The sequence below is a fragment of the Sporothrix brasiliensis genome (genome assembly GCF_000820605.1).
Source record: "Sporothrix brasiliensis 5110 chromosome Unknown Cont19, whole genome shotgun sequence".
Classification (NCBI taxonomy): domain Eukaryota; kingdom Fungi; phylum Ascomycota; class Sordariomycetes; order Ophiostomatales; family Ophiostomataceae; genus Sporothrix; species Sporothrix brasiliensis.
In genome coordinates this window covers 190,416-213,391 of record NW_024467138.1, presented here as the reverse complement: position 1 = coordinate 213,391, position 22,976 = coordinate 190,416, and the positions used below count along the sequence as shown (strand labels likewise).

The 22,976-nt window shown below is 53.9% G+C and overlaps 7 protein-coding genes across 7 annotated transcripts; 3 read left to right on the top strand and 4 right to left on the bottom strand.

Moving 5' to 3' along the window:
- Positions 1-113: 113 nt before the first annotated feature.
- SPBR_00969 (uncharacterized protein) lies at positions 114-876 on the bottom strand (the record flags this gene model as incomplete). Its single annotated transcript, XM_040759288.1, has 2 exons — positions 114-167; positions 655-876. 2 exons carry the CDS (start codon positions 874-876, stop codon positions 114-116), a joined length of 276 nt encoding a protein of 91 aa, XP_040617842.1.
- Positions 877-5,294: 4,418 nt separating this feature from the next.
- Positions 5,295-7,214, bottom strand: SPBR_00376 (uncharacterized protein; the record flags this gene model as incomplete). Its single annotated transcript, XM_040758695.1, has 1 exon — positions 5,295-7,214. One exon carries the CDS (start codon positions 7,212-7,214, stop codon positions 5,295-5,297), a length of 1,920 nt encoding a protein of 639 aa, XP_040617841.1.
- Positions 7,215-9,332: 2,118 nt separating this feature from the next.
- SPBR_00835 (NmrA-like protein) lies at positions 9,333-10,336 on the bottom strand (the record flags this gene model as incomplete). The annotated part of the gene is made up of 3 exons (XM_040759154.1): positions 9,333-9,809; positions 9,864-10,235; positions 10,307-10,336. 3 exons carry the CDS (start codon positions 10,334-10,336, stop codon positions 9,333-9,335), a joined length of 879 nt encoding a protein of 292 aa, XP_040617840.1.
- A 923-nt stretch (positions 10,337-11,259) lies between these two features.
- On the top strand, positions 11,260-12,486 carry SPBR_00708 (uncharacterized protein; the record flags this gene model as incomplete). Its single annotated transcript, XM_040759027.1, has 1 exon — positions 11,260-12,486. The coding sequence occupies one exon, from the start codon at positions 11,260-11,262 to the stop codon at positions 12,484-12,486; it is 1,227 nt and encodes a 408-aa protein (XP_040617839.1).
- A 3,287-nt stretch (positions 12,487-15,773) lies between these two features.
- Positions 15,774-18,074, top strand: SPBR_00271 (major facilitator superfamily transporter; the record flags this gene model as incomplete). The annotated part of the gene is made up of 1 exon (XM_040758590.1): positions 15,774-18,074. One exon carries the CDS (start codon positions 15,774-15,776, stop codon positions 18,072-18,074), a length of 2,301 nt encoding a protein of 766 aa, XP_040617838.1.
- Positions 18,075-19,088: 1,014 nt separating this feature from the next.
- Positions 19,089-19,746, bottom strand: SPBR_01014 (uncharacterized protein; the record flags this gene model as incomplete). The annotated part of the gene is made up of 3 exons (XM_040759333.1): positions 19,089-19,288; positions 19,325-19,481; positions 19,516-19,746. The coding sequence occupies 3 exons, from the start codon at positions 19,744-19,746 to the stop codon at positions 19,089-19,091; spliced, it is 588 nt and encodes a 195-aa protein (XP_040617837.1).
- Positions 19,747-22,182: 2,436 nt separating this feature from the next.
- On the top strand, positions 22,183-22,881 carry SPBR_00994 (uncharacterized protein; the record flags this gene model as incomplete). Its single annotated transcript, XM_040759313.1, has 1 exon — positions 22,183-22,881. The coding sequence occupies one exon, from the start codon at positions 22,183-22,185 to the stop codon at positions 22,879-22,881; it is 699 nt and encodes a 232-aa protein (XP_040617836.1).
- Positions 22,882-22,976: the final 95 nt, after the last annotated feature.

The window sequence follows — 22,976 nt, the reverse complement described above, 5'->3', positions numbered from 1 at the left end:
TGACATCTGTGAATCGGTCTTTTGCCACTCGCTATTAAGACTCTTTTCCTCTCTCCGGATAATTATACATTATTCGCTCATTGTATAAATTTATATCTGTATTTCTGGAGGGTTCATTTCTCATAATCCATAAGCACGACATTAGCCGCGCCTTTCACCTCGCGGAGCTTCTAAACTTAAGTTAGTAAAAGTAAATAATACATGTTAGAAATGAGTAACGTACCGCTAGAAGAGATTCCTGTTTCTTTCAGTCTGTTAGTGAGAAGTTATAATATAACGCAGGTGAATAAAGTACGTTACATCTAGAATAGATCTCTTGGCCTAGAATATAATCGAATTAGCTTTCGATGTTGGATAGACAAGGCTGTGCCTATGTGTGTATATATAGCTAGTACTCACAGCCAACTGAGCCTCGAGAACCTAAAGACTGTTAGCAAATATCGTTCTAGAGGCTTGAGTAAAGATATCTGTAACTTACTGCCACTTGTCCCCGTATAGTCTACCACTTTGTATTAGTAGAAGAACGCAAATATGACCATATATGTTACGTGTACTGTACCGCCACATGCGCCTCCCTCTTCGACACGGCCAACTGTTCGTAAGACTTTGGTTAGTATACAGTTGACTGGGTGGTTTCTCATGAAGTGTACGTACTTCGGCCAGAAGCAACGCCTTCTTGGCTTTCTTTATTTTCTCGGACCGGTCGGCACCCTCGGACGCGGACTCGACAGCGGTCGTAGTATCGGCTGGAACTGCCGGGGGCGCCGTCCTCTGGTCACTGCTTGCCCCCGAAGGGGCCCCTCCATCGACGGGTTCCGTCGAAGTTCCTAGCGACGTATCCCTTACAGACATGGCAGCGTCGATCAACGTGTCCATGTTACTATTTTGGTAGTGTGATTGTAGGAGGTGTTCTGCTGGTCGGTGGCTTTGCCTAGTCGGGATGAAAAGTGAAAACAAAGGGATAAAAGTGAAGAATTGTGATTTCTCGTCTTGTCTTTTCTCTTTCCTCTTACTCCTTCCCCTTTCCTTTTTGCTCTTTCCTCTTTGCTTATTCCCTTCTTCTTTTCTCTTTCCGTTTTCCTCTTTGCTCTTTCCCCTTGCTCTTTCCTTTTTACTCTTTCCTCTTTGCTCTTTCCTTCTTCCTCTTTGCTCTTTCCCCTTGCTCTTTCCTCTTTACCCTTTCCTTTTTACTCTTTACTCTTCCCTTCTCTTTTACTCTTTCCTTTTTCATCTTTACTCTTTCCATTTTCCTCCCCCTCCCCCTTTCTCTTTCCTCTTTGCTCTTTCCTCTTTGCTCTTTCCTTTATTACTCTTTGCTCTTTCCTTTTTACTATTTGCTCTTTCCTTTTTACTATTTGCTCTTTCCTCTTTCCTTTCCCCCCTTTTCTCTTTCTCCTTTCCCTCGCCCTCTTTACCTTTCACCCTTCTCTTTTAATTAAATAATTTTCGTAGAGTTAAGCGCGTGTAACGAAAGTTAATTAATTTGAATGGTTTTAACATTTTCGTATTATTATCTTGTATCTTATCTCGAGGGTGATGAAGGCCAATTAAACATGAGATCCCAACGTAACTCGTTCCGCACCGGCCAACAGGCCGGAAGTAAACTTCCATCTTCCGCAAAGAATGATTCCGAATGTTCACAGAAGTCCCCCAATACAATACGTAACATCCTTGGCAAGGACGGGCGCGAAATAGTAAACATATGCCAAAAAATAAAAACCAGTCGACGCAGCCCGACGCTGAACGCGTAGCTGCTACTATTGAATCGGGAAAGTCGCTTGTAGTGGAGCTCGAGGGCGTTGGTGGCAGCACAGCAGCCAGTCTTTGCAATTCGTACGCGCTGTTTGCGATATGCCAGTCGTATCACTCTGCGCGACTCGCGGCATGCGGTCCAAAGGCCCCCATCGTCCATGAGATAGGCCACTGGAGGGAGGCCGGAGGGGCTCCTCGGGACCTTTTTGAATGTCGTGAAGAAATGAGTGCAAGGCGGTGGTCCCACTGCCGCCTCCCATATCATGAGGCGAATCTCAGCCGGTAGATGGTTGAAATTGGGAAATGAGGGCTGTACAATCTCTTTAACATCTGTTGATTTTCCCCTTCCCTTACTCCCTCTTCTCCGTTTCTGTTTTGGCCTGAGTCGGGTAATTTTGGCGTCTTCTTGGATGAGCTGTTGACAAAGATAGGCAAGATCTTCCGCCGATTCGGATAATTTGTTTAGGCCTGCCAAGTCCATAATACGAGGCCGTTCCGCGATATCGTATTGCTTGCCGAAAAGCCCCGTGGAATAGGGATTTCTCAAAAGATTTTTGTAAAGAGGGTACACCTTGTTGTCAATGAGACGGAGTTTCCTGCGAGCCAGCTCAAGTCTAGCGGCTACCGGAAGGTGATCCATTATTTGTAGGTTGTGAACGGCAACATGCGAAAGGTAAAACGTGTGTGTAGGTGAGTGTCTAGAAACAGAGCAAAGCACTGCATAGGGCACTCCAATTCCTTTTATCTCTTCTTGTTATCCTAGTGCTAGGATATGTACTGAACACGTGAGTGGCGATATTCCTTACACATATCGGAAAAGTGAAATCTTGTTAGTGTGGCACTATTCATTACTAAAGTAGCAGTTACGTGGTGATTTACTGTCAAAACACTAAGCTTCAGCCAGGTCTAGGTCAATAAGTCATATAACGGCATGCGTTGATTAGTATTTGCTTCTTAAAAACGATATACCGCAAAGGGTGTATAGCACTGATTTATCTTAGTAGCATGTTTGTAATATAGGGTTTGCAGAGAAATTCTGTTCCAACATCAAAACACCTTGGGCTGGCCATACTGACAGCCTGGTTGGACATTACTTCTTCCACCTTCCCTTGCCGATACCTTCTTTTTCTCTGAAGGCGAACAAGTTCACTATGCCCACTGACTCTCGTCGGACGTTTATCGACAGGTCCGTCGGTGACCGGCCGACCTTCCCAGACGTAGTCCTCACATCCAACAGCCAAGACACTGAGATATTAAAAAATAGCGGCCGACATACCACACACACGAACAGCTCCATGATCCTCGCCACAGACGGTTCCCAACAAGACTCAAACTCAAAATCCAGCCAACTTTCCACCGTCGAGCGCGGCCTCACCCTTCTCAACGACTACATGGCTAAGCTTGATAGCTGTGATGTCTGGTATGACACTACGTACGAGCACTAGCACACTTTCTGACTGACGACGGAGTTTGAGGAGGGGTTGGTCCAAAGGCATTTCAGACCGAATCTTGGACCCTTTTGCCATTTTTTGAGAATGCGTCAGTTTTTTATTATAAAATTCATAAGTTCATCTATTCGCTTATGTAAAATACATTTCACTCGTGGATAGAGCAATATCTCACTTTAAAGGTCGACTTTTATTATCGAAGGCTTTAAATTTCACGGAATGTATAGCAGGCAATTCGGTACTGATGACAGGTTTCGCCTCATGCAAATCGTATTTAGTAAATCTACCAAACGTTTGGAGCCATCATCAACCCATCTTCACTCTTATTGGACCACGAGTCCATTTCCAAGAACTGTGGCTCACACGCAATTGCGAAGCGCTGTATGTTTTTCAGCTCACATGTGCATAGAATATATTTCTCCCATTGGACAGTATGACAAACACGTACATAACTGTACAAGAGGGGGAGGGGTAGCCTTGTGAACACTCAACAGGCAGTGACGGGTACAAAAGAAAGGGTGTGCCCAGATACACCCCCGGCCGGCCATCCAATCTTTGCCTGTAACTTATTCGACATGCGTATTCGTTTGTCCTGTGTGATTCAGCAACTTGAAGAGGAAATACGAAGATGTCACTTCCTTCCCTAGAACCCGCGGTGGTCTGTGCCGAGAACATTGCACTCTTGCACGCTTTCCATACGGTTCCCCTGCAGCCGGCAAAGAATAACGTCGGCAACGAGCTCAGAATCAAGTGGAAGGATGGGTACATCCTCTCGTTTGAGCAAGAACGCAAATTGGCGAGCACTCTCTCCTTTCTCTGCAGCATCTCGGACAATCCCGACCATATCGCGGCTGTTTGCATCGAGGAGGATCAGACAAGTTCATCCCTCCGTGCTTTGGTTGCCATAAACAAGCGGGTATGGGATGGTGGTAGGCCAGTTCTCCAGAAGCTTAAAACTGGCTTGGAGGGCGTCCTGGAGCCACTATCCAGGGTTGGACAACCTCTGAGCGAAGTTGGCGACTCCTTAAATAGCGTGGAGGGAGATGTGTTCACGGCGATCTTGTCGATGTGCCAGACACGTATTCTTTGCCGCCTTCGTTTGGTCCCAAACACTTGGAACAAGCCAAAACAAGCCTTCATAAGCACACTTCAACAGGCTGTTAACTCTCTAAAGCGACATCGCGTGCATGAGGGAGGCTCGGTGATCTTGACAGCGGTACAAACCTCTCGAATCATCGAGCCTGCAAGGGCGGTGATGAAACTACTCGAGTAGTGTCGAAGGAGGCACCATGTCACAACTACACGTTATTCAGCCTTTTGAAATTCAGGTTGAGTATGACGGCTTAAGTGTGCCTTGTGGCGGCACGGAACCCAAGAAACTACGCTACAGAATAGTAAAACTCACAGAAAAAGAGGCAAAACTACTTCAAAGTAGCCATGCTTCTGCTATTTTTGACGTGGAGAAGATCCGTGCCGGTGACGAAGTATCGTTTCCAGTCGGTAGCCTGGATTGTTTTTATGTTGCTGCTCGGAATTCCACTTTAAAGGTTTCTTTCACATTTCTTTGATGGAGAACAATATGTATGCACATATATTATATTTCGACAGTATCGTAATGAAATTACCAAGGGTCTTCGTCCTTGGATGTTCATTAAAGTAGTGATCCAGATTTTATAGGAGTGGAAAATATCCGCCACAGGAGCTGTTAGCGTCCCTGTCCCGCAAATGCAAAGTATTAAGGAACTCACCATTGACGACAACCTCATCGAGTTCCGAGCGGAAGAGTGCCTTTGTCTTGTCGGAATAAAGAGATGCCGTACTTACGTCTATCCATCGATGCTGCGCATATTCATCCGAGTTCATCCATCTCTTTTGCTTGACATACAACAAAACACGCCGGGGATGAAATTGGACGATAAGATCAAGAGTATGCCAACGGATTAGTCTAGGAAAGTTCTGGCCTAGACATAAGCATGAATTTGGTTAAACCCACTGGCTTTTGGAAGTAAGATGCAGTAGCAAGGGTTTGCGTGCGGTCACTCTCGCAAGTTGCCGTCGGTCGCAGGATGAGGCGAAGAAAGACCAGCCGTGCCTTCAAGCTTGTCGGCTTGCTTGTTGACTCGGCGCGGCACCGTTGCATTTCCGCAACCTTGGGCCTCTTTTCCCACACTTGAGGTTTTCTTTTCGTCCGTCGCGCGGGTTGGTCGCATTAAGACTCCGAGCCGTGCGACAGACCCAGATCAGAGGATCCTTCTCCGCGCTCGAGGTGCGGTGCCTTTCCAGCAAGCGCGTGATGCGATTCCGGGCCGCCAGGTTGGTCGTGATTGTCGTGTAGCACATGGCCCAGCCGTAGAAGAAGACGGATAGTGTGGGATGCGTGTCGTTCATCTCGTTGGCGATGGTCGACGCCACGGCAGGAAGAGCGGGCGATGGACGCGGCGGTTGCGCGAGCGTCGGGGTGGCGTCACGCGACTGCAAGCCGGACACAGACATGATCGTGTCCAGGCCCCAAGGCCTGGTCTCCACCACAACCGGAAGCATCAGGTCATCTGGGATGGCGTCGGGGTACGCCGAGAGCTCCCGGTACCGGTTGACCAGCGTCTGCCGATCGGCACCTGCTTTGTCGCCCTCGCCCAACAGCACCCGAGCACGCTCCTGCTCGCTGGGTTGTGCCATGTCGTAGACCATGACACGGAACGCCTGCGCCGCTTCCCGCGTGCACACCAGACGCCGACCGCGCAGAGCATCTTCCATGAGACTCCGCAGCACGCCGCCCGGGCGCTTGGCCTCGCGCGTGATTTCGTCGACACGCTGCCAGGGGTGCCAGTCTTTGACCTCGACCGACGAGTTCGTAATGTCCGACGTGAGCGTAATCAGAATCGACGTGTCGATGTTGAGCGTGGGCGTGAGACGGTTCGACAAGTCGGGAAGCAGACGTTGCAGGGCGACCTGCAGGTCAGGCGGAGGCTGGGCTGTCGTCCGGGGGTCGCGGGCGCTGTGGATCTCGATCTGCAAGCGGCAGTCGTCAATGTCGGGAGGCAAACGTGCTGCCCGTGCGGTGAGACCGCGACGGACTTTGCCCAAGTAGCGGGCAATTTCTGCACACTCTTGCTTCTTCTTCTCGACCTCTTCCTGGCTTGCCGTCCCGTCGTCCTCCACCGTCTCGTCCATCCGCGTCAAGAGAATGTAAATGCGAGGATACGCCCCCCGGACGCAATTGGCGTGGGCAGCTTCGATGAGGCCCAGTGCCAGGATGACCAGCGACATGTCGGAGATGTCCGCGAGAGCATCATCGCCCTGCTCCTCGTCATCTTCGCCCTCGGCCAACCCCCACTCCCACCCGTTTTCGGCCATCTCAACCAGAAGCTGCGCATTTGTTGTCGTTAACACCCGCATCCACGACCGCCCATTGTCCACGACCGCATTCACAAACATGCCCTCCGTGCGACTGCCGGAGTCCGCTGATACGTCGTACATCCGTCTCCTGCGCTGCTGTGAAGCCAGAACCCACTTCGTGCGCTCCGGCGTCCCTTCCTGGGGCGGCCCCGCCGCAGCGGCCGCTACCACCGTCAACGACGGTAGCGGCTTTGGGAACCGCCTGTCCAAAGCCATCACCCCCCGGCACGTCTTGATCACCCGCCACATGCCCTCCTTGGCCGCCAGGGTCGTCACGGCCAGCCGCATCTCGCCCCGTCGCTTTTCGGGCTCGTCCTCGAAGGCGCCGGCCGCCAGCCTTTCTGTCTGCCGCGCTTCAGCGTGCAGCATGGAAATGTACTGTCGGACACCGGGCCAGTGCGGCTGCTGGACCCCGATGCGCAGCGCGTCCTGGAAGGCCTCGTACTCGGCAATCAGGACCGCCCACCGGGCAACGAGGCCGGCGGGGGAGTCGTCGGGCAGGGTGGCGGCGGTCGATGTGCGTGTTGGGGCACCACCATCGGGAGCATCTTGCTGGCCAAGGTCTACCTGGCCGAACATGTCTGCTACCCTGTCCATTTTGAGGCAGTCGCTCTCCATGTGTTGCGGACGCGAGCGCGTGTGTTGGCATCTGTTTGCGTTTGTTGATACTGTGACATTCGTTTTGGGCAAGGTCCAAAAATAGCATATGAAGTTTGAGTATGTTGTACTCCGCACACTTTTTAGGTGGGCCGGCCATTGATGGAGCTTGCGTCCCCACTGTTGTCCTCCGATATGCCTTGGCCGGCTTTTTCTAGAAGGCGCGACCCGAGGAGTGACGCTAGATCAGCCTTGCTGAGAAGGCGCAACCAACGTCCTTCTACAAAGGGATCCACACAACAGTAAGTTGCATGCAGTAGTGCGTCTCTTGCCTTCTGATTTCTAGCGGCTGGCTTCTGCAAAACAGTGAGTAGTTGGTTGGCCATTAGGCAACTGCGAGTGCTCTTTTCGCGTGCTGTTATCCAGTCGATTGCGAGGCAGTATCCGACTGCAACAGAAACAGGCCTTGCTAATTCGGTAAAGGATCTTATGTCATCCTTTCGACTGCCACAGGTATGACGATCCAGTTTACTGGTCCTCCTGTCGCTACATGTGGCTCTCGCTGTGAAATGACTGCCATTCATTTTGACGTCTCAAAACCCAACGTCGGTTTCTCTGAGGAGATCCTCTGGGAAGGCTGATTCCTCTCCCTTCTTTGCTGATTTATCTGTGTCCAACCACAAACGGCACTTTGCGTTTGTCTTATTGAAGGTCAAGTAGCCGCCGCGGTTCAGGCCGTTCTCCTCACTGCCAGCGACCAAATTGTCGAGAGACGCGAATGCAACCATACATGGTCTGATTTATGAGCTGCATGATTCGAAGGTGCGCTAAATGGCGCTCTCATATCGTGAAAATGTAAAGCAGTGCGACCCGACTAATTACCAACAGGCATTTGCCTTTCCAATATGTGTAAGGAATATTGCCACTCACATGTTTGGTTCTACCTAGACTCAGTAATACGACATTAGAAAAAGATAAAAACGAATTGGAGCGCCGTTTTTCTGTCCCCGATCCTGTTTTATTTTGGTCACGAACCTACATTTTCGCGTCAAAATGTCTCTTGGTGCCGCCCACATCTACGACAATGGATCATCTTTCGGTAGCTGCCAGGCTTGAACTAGTCGATGCAAAACTCCATCTCATTGACAACAAGGTGAATCGCCTATACAGAGACTTGTGGAACAGCACAGACGGGATAAAAAGTCTCGACTGGACTCGTGATATCACATATCAACCTCCAGCTATGGAGTTGAGAGGCCTCAGGAGAATTTTCCAGTCTACGACCAGCCTGTACACAGTTTCTCGACAGCTTATCCAAGAAGACGCCAAAATCACACGGCTTAGACCAAAACAGAAAACAAGAAGGAGAGCGACACAATCAGGCGACGAAGCCGTATTTCGCAATTTCATCCGTCTGCCGGCTGAGATCCGCATAATGGTGTGGGAGGCGGCAGCCGCGCCACCGCCTTGCGTTCATTTTTTCACTACGTTCAGAAAGGTTCGCGGCAGCCTTACGGGCCGGCCTCCGGTAGCTCACCTCATGGATGACGGTGCTCTCTGGACCGTGTGTCGCGAATCGCGCTGGGTGGTGCGGAGAGCCTATCGCCAACAACACAGACGTGTCGCGAAAACCGGATGCTGTGCTGCCACCAGGGCGCTCGAGCTCCACTACAAACGCCTTGCCCGGTTTAACGCCTGGAGCTTCGATTTCAGTCTCGGATTACGACAGCTTCCTTACCTTTTTTGGAGGCAGTACAACATGCCGCGAACTACGTTGTCGACTCTCTTACGTGGTGTGTGTGGGGATTTTTACGACAATCCAGAAGCATTACTTGCGCTAGACATGAGTCTGCTGTCAGTCTACCCGCCCGTCTGTAATGAATTGCGCTGGGATCTTCTGTTTATTTAAACGTTAGTATTGGTAAATACAGGTCGTAGTAACGAAGAATTCTGTTTTCGGATCTGGCCCATTTCTACGCGGCACGCGGATATGATCCATTCGATATTTCTGGACAATATTTTCTTGAGAGACATTTACTGATCGTCACATTATTCCAAGGGGGTCCTCGAGCTCGTTCATCAAAGACCTAGAGCATTCGTGGTTGCTATGGAAATTCGAACAACTTGTCTCGAACTACTTCACTTCTTAAGAAGGGCCGCCAACGCCACCTTGAAGTCCTCCAGCGGCAACCCCAGCACCGTGTTGCCAAACGTGGGGCTGTTGGTGTCGGGCGCGTGGCCGGCGCCGTCAGCAAACTGCCACACGCCCAGCAGGTCTATCATCGCCGAGCGGTCGCCGTTTCTCAGCTTCTCGGCGCCCGTCTTCTGGGCCTCGACCGAGTCGACGCGCGTGATGGTCCAGTCGTCGGCGCCGCCCGTCGTTAGCTCTTGGACGGCGGCCAGGAGCTCGTTTTGTGCCGGGGTAAAGGACGCGATTTCCAAGTGTTGGTTCGCGGTCTTGTCGTAGGCCGGGTTACCACCAGCTTGTTTAAGCGTGGCGGCGACGGCCTTGGCGACAAAGGGTAGGTTAGTGGCCTGGAAACGCTCGTTACCCGAGTCGTAAATAGTAGCGGTACGTTTGTCGACGTCAATACTAAACACGCCGCGCTCCAAACCCTAGTCAAAGAAGTGGCCGGTACTAATACTAGTCCAAGTCAACGACGGTTTAACCTTGGACTTTTCCTTTATCAAGTCCGCGGTCTTAATATAACCGTCTAGGATAACACCGATAGGTTGGCCCCGCGTCTGACGCGTGTTGATACCAAACTCGGACGGGATAAAGCGGCGCACCGTACTCTCGGGCGCCGCGGCGGCCTCAACGAGCGGCACCTGTTCACTAATAACGCGAGAGCCTAGCACGGAGACGATAGCGTCCTGGCCGGTAATAGCCTTGGACAATGACTCGACCGACTTATAGTCGACGGGCTTAACGGCGGCGACACCCGCAGGCGGCATGGCGGTACTGCCCTCGCGCGTTAGAACGGTGACGGTAAAGCCGCTGACGAGCTCCGTGATAATAGGGACACCGAGGGCGCCCTTGCTCTATGTTTGTTTACTAAAGGTGTGTCGACGATAACAGTTATAGGTTAAAGAGTGATAGCAGTTTCACTTACTCCTGCAACGGCAACATTCTTGATAGACATTGTGTCTGCGGTTCCGAAAAGGATCGTAAGAAAGAGCTAGGTTGGATGAAGAAAACGTGAGGGTCGACTTGGACTTGGGTGAAGACCGAGGTGAAGATAGAAATGCAAGGCCCCCCTTGTTTGAGCCGAGTTAGAGGAGGGGAACCTCCGTTATGTACACAGCTTGGCCATGTATGGTAAAGGGAGATGGCAGAGAGGACAAAGGACAGGTGAGGGATAGGGATAGTAATGGGATGTGGGATTGTATTCTGTATTAGAAAAGCGCGATTCTCACGAACTGCCCACACAATGCCCAACTTTCTAACCGTCAGCTTACTCCCGGACCCTTACTGATTCCGGTTTGGACTTCACTCGCCTCTGCTGCCCTATCGCCTTACCCGGAAACCCACAACCACGCCCTGTTTGTGTCGTATTTCGTTCTGGACGGCCGCACGTCAGGCCGGGGTTTCGATCTCCTGATGTCTCCGTCGGCACCATTCAGGTGCGTCACACACTCGCAGACTCGAAACAGCCTTGGACTTGTCGAGAAAACCTCCAGCCGGAGTCAAAATTCATCGAAACGGCTCCGAGCTTGTCTAATTGGGTTCTATTTTCAGCATGTGGACAACACTCTACGGTCTACACCATCAGCTCGCGCACGCCTATAAGTTGCAGTCCTTGCACAATGCATAAACGCAACATACGTCGGTCCGTTTCGGGCAAATTGCACCGCGTATTCTCTTCTGAACTGACGTCCAAAAAGCACCTGCACTCATCCGCAGTAGCGCAGACCGTCCTTAGTCATGGCGCCCAATCCGCTCTGTCTGCATTGTTATCGGACTTATGAGACCATCCGTTCTTCCAGGTACCTCTTATCGCGGCACGAGACAATGGCATCATTTCGCTCCATCTACCATCAACAACCCACGCAGCCCCTCTCCAAAATGGCCTTTGACCAGAACACCACTGCCTCTGCCTCAATGCACCCCTCTTGGCAGCCCATGCAGCCATTGCAACCATTGCAGCAGCCGCGTCATCAAGACCGTCGAGAAGACGAAGGAAAACAACAACAGCAGCATTCCTCCCAAAAGCCATCCCCCGCTTTCATAATCGGCCTACCACCCCCGACAACAAAATCGCCGCCGCCAGTCAACTCTCTACCACCTGAGCTGCTCGACGACGTCCTCAACTTCTTTCCCACGTCCGCCCTCCTCAAGTTTGCGGGCGTCAACCGCCGGTTCCACAACGTTGTTGCACGTCTGCTGTACCGCCGGCTACGGCATGCCGTCGCACTCGCCAACCACCAGCTGATCCTCGCGTGCTACCACCCCAGCGCCAAGATCTCATCACCTCACCTGAACTGCGCCTACCTCGGCACCGAGGGACTGGAACTGCCGTGTCCCGCGTCCGGTGCCGACAATGGACCCGAGGACACGTTGCGCCGGCTGCCCACCATGTACAGTCGCTTCCGCCCCGTACCGCCAAGCGAATCTGACGTCCACGTGCGCAACTACCGCGCCATCCGCCGCACCATGAATTTCTTTTTGCTGTCGGACACGACGTCGGGCGGGACAGCGGCGACGGCCCTCCAGACAGTAAACGAGGGAACCGCCGGTGCGGCCAGCGGCCCGCCCCTCGTATGCTACGACGTCCACCTCGACGAGGGCGAGCTCTTCTCGCAGCTGTGCACCGTTACAAACTTGGTCAAGACGAGTGGCCAGCCGGGCATGTTTCTCAACTGCGTCAACATCAATGATGGCGTCATCCGCGTCTGGCGCGACTGGCTCGACACGCGTGCGACGGCCACCACGGCAGCGGAGGGGTCGGCCAGCGCATCGGCCAGCTCATCAACCAAGACTGCCTCGCAACAGTCGCCCTCCATCGCCGACAAAAACCAGCATGTCTTGTGGGCCTACACGGGCAAACACGTCGGCATGCGCTTCCGTGTGACGGAACGGGCTGTGCCGGCCGACAGACGTGTCACCGCTGCCCAGCTCGACAACGAACGCTTCCGCCGCGCCACCATGCCCCCCGAAGAACCGCCCGTCAGCTTCGTGCTCGAGTACGAGGAGCTGCTGGTGCGGACATACGAGCTGCTGCTGGCCATGGAGGCGGTCGAAGCACAGGACGCGTCTCATGGGATGCGCGGGGTGGTGATGTCGTCGCTGTGACGTTGTAGCAGTGCGAGACTCGAGAATAGAAGTTTGCTTTTATTTTGCATAGCGAGTGCGTTGGGAGCCGCGCAGGCTGCCGACTCTACAATGACCATATACCATTTTATGTATTTCATACAAGCACTATTACATTTCACTATGAGCCGTGAAAATGGTAGATGAGGCGATGCATTGTTTGTGTGGTAGACAGCCCTACAGGAGGACCAGGCCCCGTAATTGAAATAGCGGCCCGTCAGTGGAGTTGCCCCGCTAATGGATTACGGTAGGTGCATCCAAGTTCAATTAAATTACAGAGCAGAAACGTCCTGCTTTCAGTGGACTTGTGTTTCTAAAGAACACAGATACTAATTCGTGCCCAAACAAAAACGGCGATACGGCATCCTTTTCTTTTTCGAAGCACTGTTATCTCCTAAAAAAGCACGACATCTTTTCTTTCGGACTGTTATTTGCTAATAAATCGTGGGCGAAGTTGTGCTCGCCAGCCAACGCGAGAGTGGTACCGTTAAAGCACGACGAAAACGGCAAATACGACACATACGGGACAAACATGAGTGTCGCGTCAATTGCAAATTCACGGAATGAAAGGCGCAACTGGGGCTTGGAGGACAGCCTTGGACACACTGGTCATCCACGATGTGACCTGGACGCAGGCATGTGTGCATTGCAGCTGTCAGCGCTGACAACAGACGGAGTTGAAATCGCCAGAGGCGACACTGCCCCAACGCCATAGTCAGACCGTGTTGGTCGTGTTCCTCCAAGGCGAGGGAGGTGGCTACGCTGTGACGGATTTCCAATTATTCTCCGGTTGCCGTTGGCACCAAATCATGCTTCGATGAATTTCATTGCTCACCAAACAGGCCGACGAGACACATAGAGCAGGTCATGTTGCGGTTAACCAGACAATGTCACCCGGCGATGACGCTCCCAAGTGGACTTGAGTGCTTGAGACTGCATTGATTTTCTGGCTGTTTGTCTTGTTTCCGTTTCTTCTGCTCGTCCTTCTCACAATGCATTGCTGATGTGCTCATTTCCGCCTCCGATGCCAAACATGATCACGACCATCCCAAACAGCGCCGGGCAAACGTCCCGGGATTCAGAGTCACAGTGTATCCGGATTCCAGGTTTGCGTTTGTATTCTATTTATCCTGCGGCGCGGGCTGTCTATTTTTGTAATTTTCCAAGTTTGTGTTCCTGGAAATCGGCCTCTACTTGATTTTAACCGTCCCGCTGGGTGCCGCCATTTTGTTTTGTCGGTTGGTTTTGCCTGCTGGATGCACTTTGGTAATACCAAGTATATCATGAGAATCGTGTGGCGTGTTTTGAGCGCTTCCATGAAAATCAGTGAGTGTCCACAATCGTCTTTGCGCGATGAGCATCGCTGACCACAACTCACCCGCTCTGAACTGCTTAAAGTACACCGCAGCAACGAGGGACCGGTTTCACGGACCAGACATTACGAGCCAGAGTCGCTGCTATGGACAAAGTGAAGGGCTTTTTCCGTCTTCGTGTGCATAACGAGGCGTCGTCGTGCCGGCCTCTCGCATCCACGAGAGCGTGCTTCAGTATTGTTTCAGCTTGGCCGACCGCTGCGTTCTTCGCCTTTTCGGCGTTCTTATGGATGAAGGCATCCCTGTTCTCCACCAGCCCACTCCCCACCATCCCAGCCAACCGGAGCTGGCCCCTGTCGTCCTGCACCTGGTCTGGCCACATCCGCCCTACCAAGATGTTGCCAAGCACTTGCAGGTGGTACCTGCGTTTGGGGTACATTCGTACTGAGTTTGTCGTACAAGTACCGGCGAGAACAGTAGTAATATGACTAACTGCCTCAGAGGGATGGTGGTCGCATGTTTCTTGAGGCTTTTCTTTTGTCTCGCCCACTGTTCCAACCGTCAACGGGCCAAAGGGTCAAAGCGTCCGCAGCTCCCCAGCCGCATGCAACGCCAAAAAGAAAACGTCTTGGACAAGGTGCCTGCGCAGATCAGACGGAACACCTTTGTGACGGACGGGGGCGGGGGGGAGGGGGACTGTCCAGGGCATTCCCTGGTGATTGGGAAAAGTGCCGAAAACCAGGATTTCACAGACTGAGCTCGACACTGTTTTCTTTTTTTTTTTCCTTTTTTTTTTCTCTTTTCCCTTTCCTCCTTTTCTTTTCCTTTGCCACTTCGTGTTTGTCTGCTCCACTGGTTGTGCAGAGAGTGAAAAGGAGACTGCATTCGGACCCAATACGTCTTGTCTTACTGCATTTCGTGTGAGCTGCCCTTCCTGCAGAGAGCGGTGACTGCTTTCTTTTGTGTCGTTGCTCCAGTCCCTTGCTCGTTTATGCTTTTCACGCCTGGCGAATGAACAGCTCCCTTGCACAAAATGTCTCTTCAAAACGGGTCGTCTACTACAGTCTAGTGAATCCGGTGTTTGACCACGACGTGCTTTCTTCTCCCCGACTCGTATTCATTCTCCACAACGCTGCCTCTTCACGACCGTACTGAAAATTCTTCGTTCCTTGCATGTTCCTGCAAGCCCTCACATGCCCTCACATACCTCGCATGCCTTCACATACAGAATACGTCGAACCCCTGCCTCGCCTTATGAAGCCCTGCTCCACCACGCATCGCCACGCATGACGGTGGGGGAGCTGGGAAGCACGAAGCAGGGGGTTGGAGACAGTGGGAGTCCATCAGGGGCTGCCCCATCACATTGTACACGCACTGTCACTTACACGCAGATGCATACGTCGTACACAGATCGACTTCCAAGACGTACACTCAACTCTTGGTGCCTAACACACGATCCGCGATGGAAACAGACCCGCATAATGGTCCGCGCTGCCCGTGGTGTCTGTTCCTGTGGCCATCCGACACGCATCGACCGAGAACCGAGTTTTCTGTCCCTTTGAGTGTGGGTTCCATTGTGTTTCTCTTTTCCTCGTCCTTCGTCCCCTGTCGCCGTTCGCTTTAATACCATCCATGGCCCCCCTCGTCCGCCTGCATCTCACGCCACTTTCTGTCTTTTTGTCTTTTTCTGTTTTTCTCTTTTTCCGTTTGCTCTTTCTTTTACCGTGTATTTTGCCGTCAACCCTTTCCTCCCTTCCGTGGTTTGTGTATTTCTCATCCACAGTTAACTCGACCGACGACGTGCGATCCAAGCGACGCTCATTATGTACTGAACACGATCCTATTTCATGACCGCCACGGCCTCCTATCCTCGCCTGCTGGCAAGCGACGATATCGTTCTTCTTTGATTTTTTTTTTTCCTCATTCACATACCAACAATACCCACGCAGCATTAGCATGGACAAACGCCGCCAGCCATCAGCATTTGCTGATATCGCAGACACCGACGAAGACTTTGAAAAGTATCTGGAGCGTGAACTCGCCAAACTGGCCGAGTCCAAAGCGGCCGAGAAGATTTCAAAGACAGAAAAAGCAGAAAAGGCAGTAAAAGCAGAGACAAGCCGGCCGTCATCACCACCAAAAACCGCCTACGTGGCCCTGTCTGCCTTTCCACCAAAACCGAGAGCCAACCCGGGCCTCGTCTTGGCCGTGCCACCGTCGCCACCGTCCAAAGATGCGCCATCACAACCACCACACACCGTGTCAGCCACGCCTGTATCGTTACGGCCCGTCACACCGCCCAAGCAGCCGCCCTCGGCACCGCCTACCGCACCGCTTCCACCACCGCCTGCTGTCCCTGCCGGTGGGTCGCCGCCGCGGTACCAGCCGCCCAAGCCGCTGCGTGTCGACATATTGCCCGTCCGCGGACCCATGGGCGGCTCGACCGCGACAAGGCCCCGCCCAATGTCGTACGCCAGCAACATGTCAGCCACGTCCATGCCCATGTCCATGTCCACAACCACCACCACGCGCCGTCCTATCAAGTACGGCAAGGGCAGACATGCCCGCACCGAGCTCGTCCCGCAACCCTCGGATGACGCAGCCGACCCGCTCAACTGGCCGCGCTGGAAGAAGGAGGCGCACTACGGCACCCTGCTGCTGTTTGTGGCCCTCGTCGGCGTCATGAAGACAGCGCTGTTTGCCGTGCACAGCCAGGTGGCGACGCAATACGCCGTGTCCTACACGGCGGCAGCCGCCCTCACAGGGGCCCCCCTGATGGTGTCGGCCGGCTCCGGCTTTGCGTGTCTGGTCGCCTCCCGCCTGTGGGGCAAGCGGCCGCTCTACCTCGCGTCGGCCGCGCTGCTCTTCATCGGCACCATGTGGGCCATCACGGTGCCCTCGCACAACTTTGCGCAGTGCATGGCGGCACGCGTGTTCCAGGGCCTCGGCTGGGGCGCGTTTGATGTGCTGGTGCTGGGCTCGGTGCACGACACATATTTTGCGCACGAGCGGGACACGCGGACGGCGGCGGTCGATCTCGTGGCCGTGGCCTGTACCTGGGGCGGCCCGCTGCTGGGCGGCGTCGTGTCCACGTCGACGGCCTCGGCCACGTTTGGCACGCAGTTTGCCGTGCTCGGCGGCTTTCTGGTGGTGGCCACCCTGGGTCTCGTGCTGGCTGTGCCCGAGACCACCTACGACCGCTCCTACTACTCGCTCAACACGCCCGTGCCGCTGTCGGCATGGTCCAACAAGGCCCTGCCGCTGCGCCCGCGCACCAAGTTTTCCTCGGTCCTGTCCAGAGAGGCCGTGCGCGACTATGTGACCGCGCGCAACCTGCGCCCCGTGTCCTACGCGTCCCCCTCGTCGGCCACAGACGTGGCCATCCTGCTACAGGTCCCCCGCGCCATGGCCGCGCCCACGACGGCCCTGCTGACGCTGGTTACCCTCTTGCCCTTTTGCGCGCTCTGGGGCATGGCCGCCTCCGTCGGCCTCTTCTTCGCTCCGCTGCCGTTTGACTTGTCGCCGCGCGGCCTCGGTGCCCTGTTCACCGGCCCCTGGCTGCTGGCCACGGTTGCCGTGCTGGCCACGACCGGCGGCGGACTCGCCCTGCTGGGCCGTCTGGCCGCCAAGGTCAACGTGCCCTGGCCGTCGTGGACCGCCCGTCTGCTGTCGACCGCGCGCCACAACATGGTCGCCGTCGCCGCCGGGTCGCTCCTCGTGCTGGTCGGCCTCCTCACCTTTGGCCTCTACATTGCCTCGTGCATGAGCCTGATGGCCGCCGCCGCGCGCGCCAACCACGCCTCCTTCTTCGCCGTGGCGGCCGCCGCCCTCGGCGCCGCGGGTGATGCCCCCGCCGTGCACCTCCCCGCCGTGAGTTTCCTGCTGGGCCTCCTCGCCGCCGGCACCCATCTGCTCGACGCCACCGTGCGGCCCATGGTCCGCCGCTCGGCCCAGTTCACCTCGCCCAACCTCATCGTCGCGCAGCGCAACACCGTCGACATGTGCGGCGGCCTGCTCGTGTGGCGCACGCTCGTCAGCGGCGCCTTTGTCGTCGCCCTGCCCAACGCCGTCTGGTTCTGGACCCTCCTCAAGGCCGCCAGCATCGGCCTCGTCGCCGCCCACGCTGCCGTCGCCGCTGTTGTCGTTTTCGCCTGGTGGCGCTACGACGAGACGGTGCGGCGGCTGGATGGGCAGGTCATGCGGAGCGTCGACCTCGGCATGCTGAAGGGGACAGGCAGTTTCTTTGACACGGACTAGAGAGTGGCGCCCAAGCTCAAGCAACGACTTAGATTAAGACAATATACCAGATCATGAGTTTGTACCGTGCTATTGCTGTGACCTGAACGTGCACGATGTGACGAGTGAAGAAGTGCAAAAACAGGGATGTGACGGATGGGGTGAAGGATGTGATGGGGAAGGCGATACAATGTGAAAAAAAATAGACGGACAGATTCAGAATATACCAACGGGTCGAGAGGATGGCCGCCTGATATACTTTTCTACCGGCACAGTCTTCTTCATTTCATCCAGTCTTTTTTTCATCCGTCCTTTTGCTTCTTGCTCACATCTTTCATGGATCGTCATTTCGCCGACGCATCACGATACACTTCCGGTCAACATAGCCGGAATAGCCTGTGTACAGAGGCGTTGCCGAGCATTCTTCTAGAAAAGGAATAGAAGGCGTAGAAGAAGGAAAGTCCCAGACTCTGGGAACAGCCGAGAACCGGGCTGGGACTTTGGGAACTTGGCTATAAGAAGGTGAAACCTCGCGACATTACCCCGGTATGATCTCCCCTTCTCTGCCGCTGGCCACCTTGACTGTCGAAAATGGGATGGTTGTTGTTGCTGTTGTTATTAATGAACATAATTTACAAATATTGTCGACGATTATGTAAAGTCGCCAGGGCCGTCGATTAAGTTCTCTTTTTTTGATTCATATTCGGTATGTTTTTTGTCACGGCATTCCAATACACCACACCTAATGAAGGTCAATGAGAAAGGCGTTTACCAAGTGGCACATGAAAGGGAAGATGTCTTGTGACGGTCTTGTTTGTCCATTTACTACCCCCATAGTCACTTCTGTCATCGATCTACAAACGTACAAGTACTTGCATATCATGTGAAGTGTCGTTGTGCTGAGCATTTTCACCATGAATCTCACGGGGCCAGCAATGTTTGTCGGCCAAGCGGCAATCCTCGTCCTGTCTTTTGCTCGGTCATTCGATGTGATTGTCCAACATGGGTTGCTAGCATCAACAGCGCCGCAAATGGTCAAACCATGATCACTCCAGATGGCTTGCAACCTAACTCGACCAGGTCGTTTCCCAGCAAGAGGCTTGGGCCGTGGAAGCTTGCTGTCGAGAAGCATGCCGCACCGGACGTCTCGACCACAGACTCCGTCGCGGCCAACGACACCTCTGTCCATCCCAACGCCTCACACCAAGCTCGTGCCGTAGACACAGATACACTGTCTTGAACGGGTCAGTGGATTCGGCGCGTACACGTACAGTTCGTCCTGAATACCGCCGACACCAACACCGACGATGACGACAACGGCAGCCTCGTCTGCACCTCCCACCTCCACGGCTCGCGCGTTTCAATTACGTCGCTGACCTGGCCCTTGCCCCGGCTGCCACCGCCGAGACGGTCCGTGACATCGCCTCTCTGCTGTCTCGTTCTCACAACGACCAGAACACACTCGTATCGAAGTCTGCAGCTCGCTCTCGCTCGTCAACGCCGTCAAGGGGCGCCATTCGGAGTTGCGCAGCGTTGGCCTGGGCATACATGTACCACGATACTGCACCGAGGATGCCTGGGCCGCGTCTGGTCTGGTGGGCGAGGTTGTTGTGCAGTCGTGGCGGAGCGTGCGTTTGCAATCGTAAAGGACGAGCTTGAGACCGCTTTGAGTCGAGGCGTCGCCGTCCAGCATGTCGTGATGGGGAGAAGATGCCCCTAGAAGACCCTTGAAGACATAATGTATCAATTGCGGTCACATGAGACAGTCAAATCAATCGTACTTGCCAATCGTACTTGCCGTGGCTGGACAATGGGAATTGACTGGAAGTCACGACAACAATCCCTAATGTGGAAATTGCCAAGCGTCAACTGTCGTTCATGTTTTCTCCCCTTTTTACCCCTTTTGCACTAGCTCGCTCAGCATACTGTTTTGAGAAGGGACTATTGACGCTAGCGACACAGCCCTGGAGAAGCTGGGACAGCGGGAAAGTGGGGAAAAACAGCTATGTCTCATTTCACAGAAGATCCGCAGTCTTCACAGTTTGCCGCAGTTAGGATGGGAAACGGAGGGGAACCGGCGGGAAATTGTCCAAAATCCACTCTCAGGTCGCGCCTTCCCTGAGATTATGTAAATATTGCGATGCAGAGAAAGAGCAGCCTGCCGTTTATTCCTCGTGGAAGCTTGCCTTCAGCCCCCACTTGGTAAGTGAACTCGCGCGTCGGACAATTTGGCCGCTTTTACTTTTGCTTGTTGCAGCTCCGTATCGCATCAATTGACGCATCCTTGACCACGATAATCATTATGCACAGGGCAGGACACCGCACAGATGTCCAAACGAAACAATCGTGTCTATTGACAACAGCACTACCAACGGGTGCCAAAAGAACAACAACGGAAACAAGGGAGACGGAGCCCAAAGCTGAAAAGGGTCAAAATGTTCGAGACCCGAGACGCGGAAGAAATACAGCAAAATGCAGCAAGCGGAACAAGGGATGCATGCACGTCAGAACGGAATACGCCGACGAATGACGAGAAAGTGCCAACCATAGCAACAACGGCAAGTCCACTGACAAGTGGCGTTTTATTTTCTTCGTCTCTTTGTCCCTTCGTCCCACCTCTGTCGACTCTCTTGACTCAAAATACTGACCCAGCCCAGTCGAAAGTCAGCCTCACCTGATCGGCTACTGGCTGCTGAAGTCCCCTGTGTCGTGTCACGAAAAGGTCAGGTTCATGTCTTGTTGCCACAGTCGACGTTTCCTCCAAGGAACATCATCAGAATGAAAGCAACGGAATCCATGCTAGCCAACGGATCTTCACTGAGGTTGTGGCTTTGCACCACTCGCAATATAGCTGATCTTCAAGCGGATGTACACGACAAAGCCGCATGCCGAGAGTGTTCATATCTTTTTACGTCCGCCCTCGACGAGACCGACAGCCTGCCAAACCAAGCCCGTTGGAGGACATTCCTGTCTTGTTCTACACCATCACGAGCCCATCGCGAAGTCTCCACGATCCCATTCGTTCCCGTTTTGTCCTCAACAGTGCCTCAAGGGAACCACGGAACTCCAAGGCTAGCGTCGAGCGGCTGAACGACAACGGGACCAGTGAAGGTAGACGTTTGGCCTGTGTAAGACGGAGGGAGCCAGCAAACAAAACAAGCAAAAGAACATCTGCTATTGAGGATGATGGTGTCTGGTGGTGTGAAAGCGAAACGCCACCATCCAACAGTTATCCAGTCCCTTCTTTCGAGAGATGCCATTGCAGAACGGTCGATGGCCGTTTCCCTTTTTCGACAAAATAGACTATTTTAGCAAGGTCAAGCAACCAATGAACAAACAAGCAAGCCGAAAGTAACGCGAGAAAGCTCCACGCCAAACTCCACTGTACCCCTTACCACACACCACTGAGGAAGGGATCATCAAACGCAAGGCTGATCCAGATGCACAACCTTATTTTATTTTGGGTCTTACGGAATCCGACCTTGCTCGCGCAAAGACCTGGACTGCGGCCACAAAATTAAAGGGGACTTTTACGATGACCCGACACGCGAGTCAGAAAGCCACAAGACCAGGGCTGTGAAGAGGGAGAATTGGCCGGAGTGGAGCACCGTGAGGCAGCTTTCGCGTTGTTTACCTGTCATGGCTTTGCCGGTTCCTCAAAGACGGCTTTTGCATCTGTTCTGCCCTACGAACTGAAAACTAACGCCAAAAAAAGGAAAGAAAAAAAGAAAACGGAAAAAGAGAAAGGGGAAAAGGGCAGTTCAAAATTGAAGCGAGTAAAGCGAGTGCTTGGCGATCTAGGCCAGGCTTAATCGTCCACTTCACCCCTGCCAGCCATGGATGGCGTCCCAAAGGGGAAAACGAGTGGAATCCACGCACAGACTGGACGATGGCAGCCTGCGCCTATTGGGACGACGAGTAGCTCCAGAGGCGAGGACATAAAGAAGGGGCTGTTCCCATCTCCAGTTGCATTCTTCTCCTCACTTCGGTCTTTCTCTCCACATCATCTTTTTTCATACCATCTTTTAATCTTAATCTTCGGTCCATCCTGTTCTCACCTTCCTTTTACTCTCAACACATCCACTCTTTTTCAACAGCACACCCATCACACTCCTTCACGACCAGCACAATGTACACCAAGTCGATCCTCCTCGCCGCTCTGACTGCCTCGGCCGCTTCGGCCACGCGCCTCTTCCCGGGTCAGGCCGCTCTCAAGCGCGGCCTAGACGCCCGCCAGACTGGTGCTGCCGGTGGCGGCGAGACCTGCGCCACCGAACTGGCGTCGGCCTACGACACGATCCCCACGCCGCCGCCTGTGGTTCAGCAGTGGGAAATGACCGCTGTCATCTCGGATCCCTGCAACTATACGCCTCCTCCGTCCGTCGAGGCGGCCTTTTCCACGTACAGCGCCGAGCTCGAGGACTGGTACTCGTCCCACAGCAAGGAAATTGCCAGCATTCTGAGCACCTGCCAGGCTTACGCCCCCTCCGGCGAAGAAAGCAGCAGCGTCGCAGGCCTGTCGGACTACTGTGCCACAGCGGGCGGTTCCGGCGGCGGTGCCGGCGGCGGCTCGGGCGGCGGCTCAAGCGGCGCTGCCACCACGACGGCCGAGCACACCAAGGGCACCGGTGCCACTGAGTCCACGGCCAAGGCGACCAAGACGTCGGGTGGCTCTGGCACCACCGCCGGCTCTGGTTCGGGCTCGGGCACGACCACCACCTCGGCCGGCAGCGCTTCCAAGACCAACGCCGGCTCCAAGGACACTGCTGCTGTCGGTGTCGCTGCTCTGGCCATGGCTGGTGCCCTGTGCGTCGCTGCTGCCCTGTAAGGGGTTGGCACGAGTCAAAAACTATGTTGGAGAAAGGAAGGCAGGCTTGGAAGGCTTCGAAGGTTATCCAGTCTAATTTTGCACAGCCGCTTTTG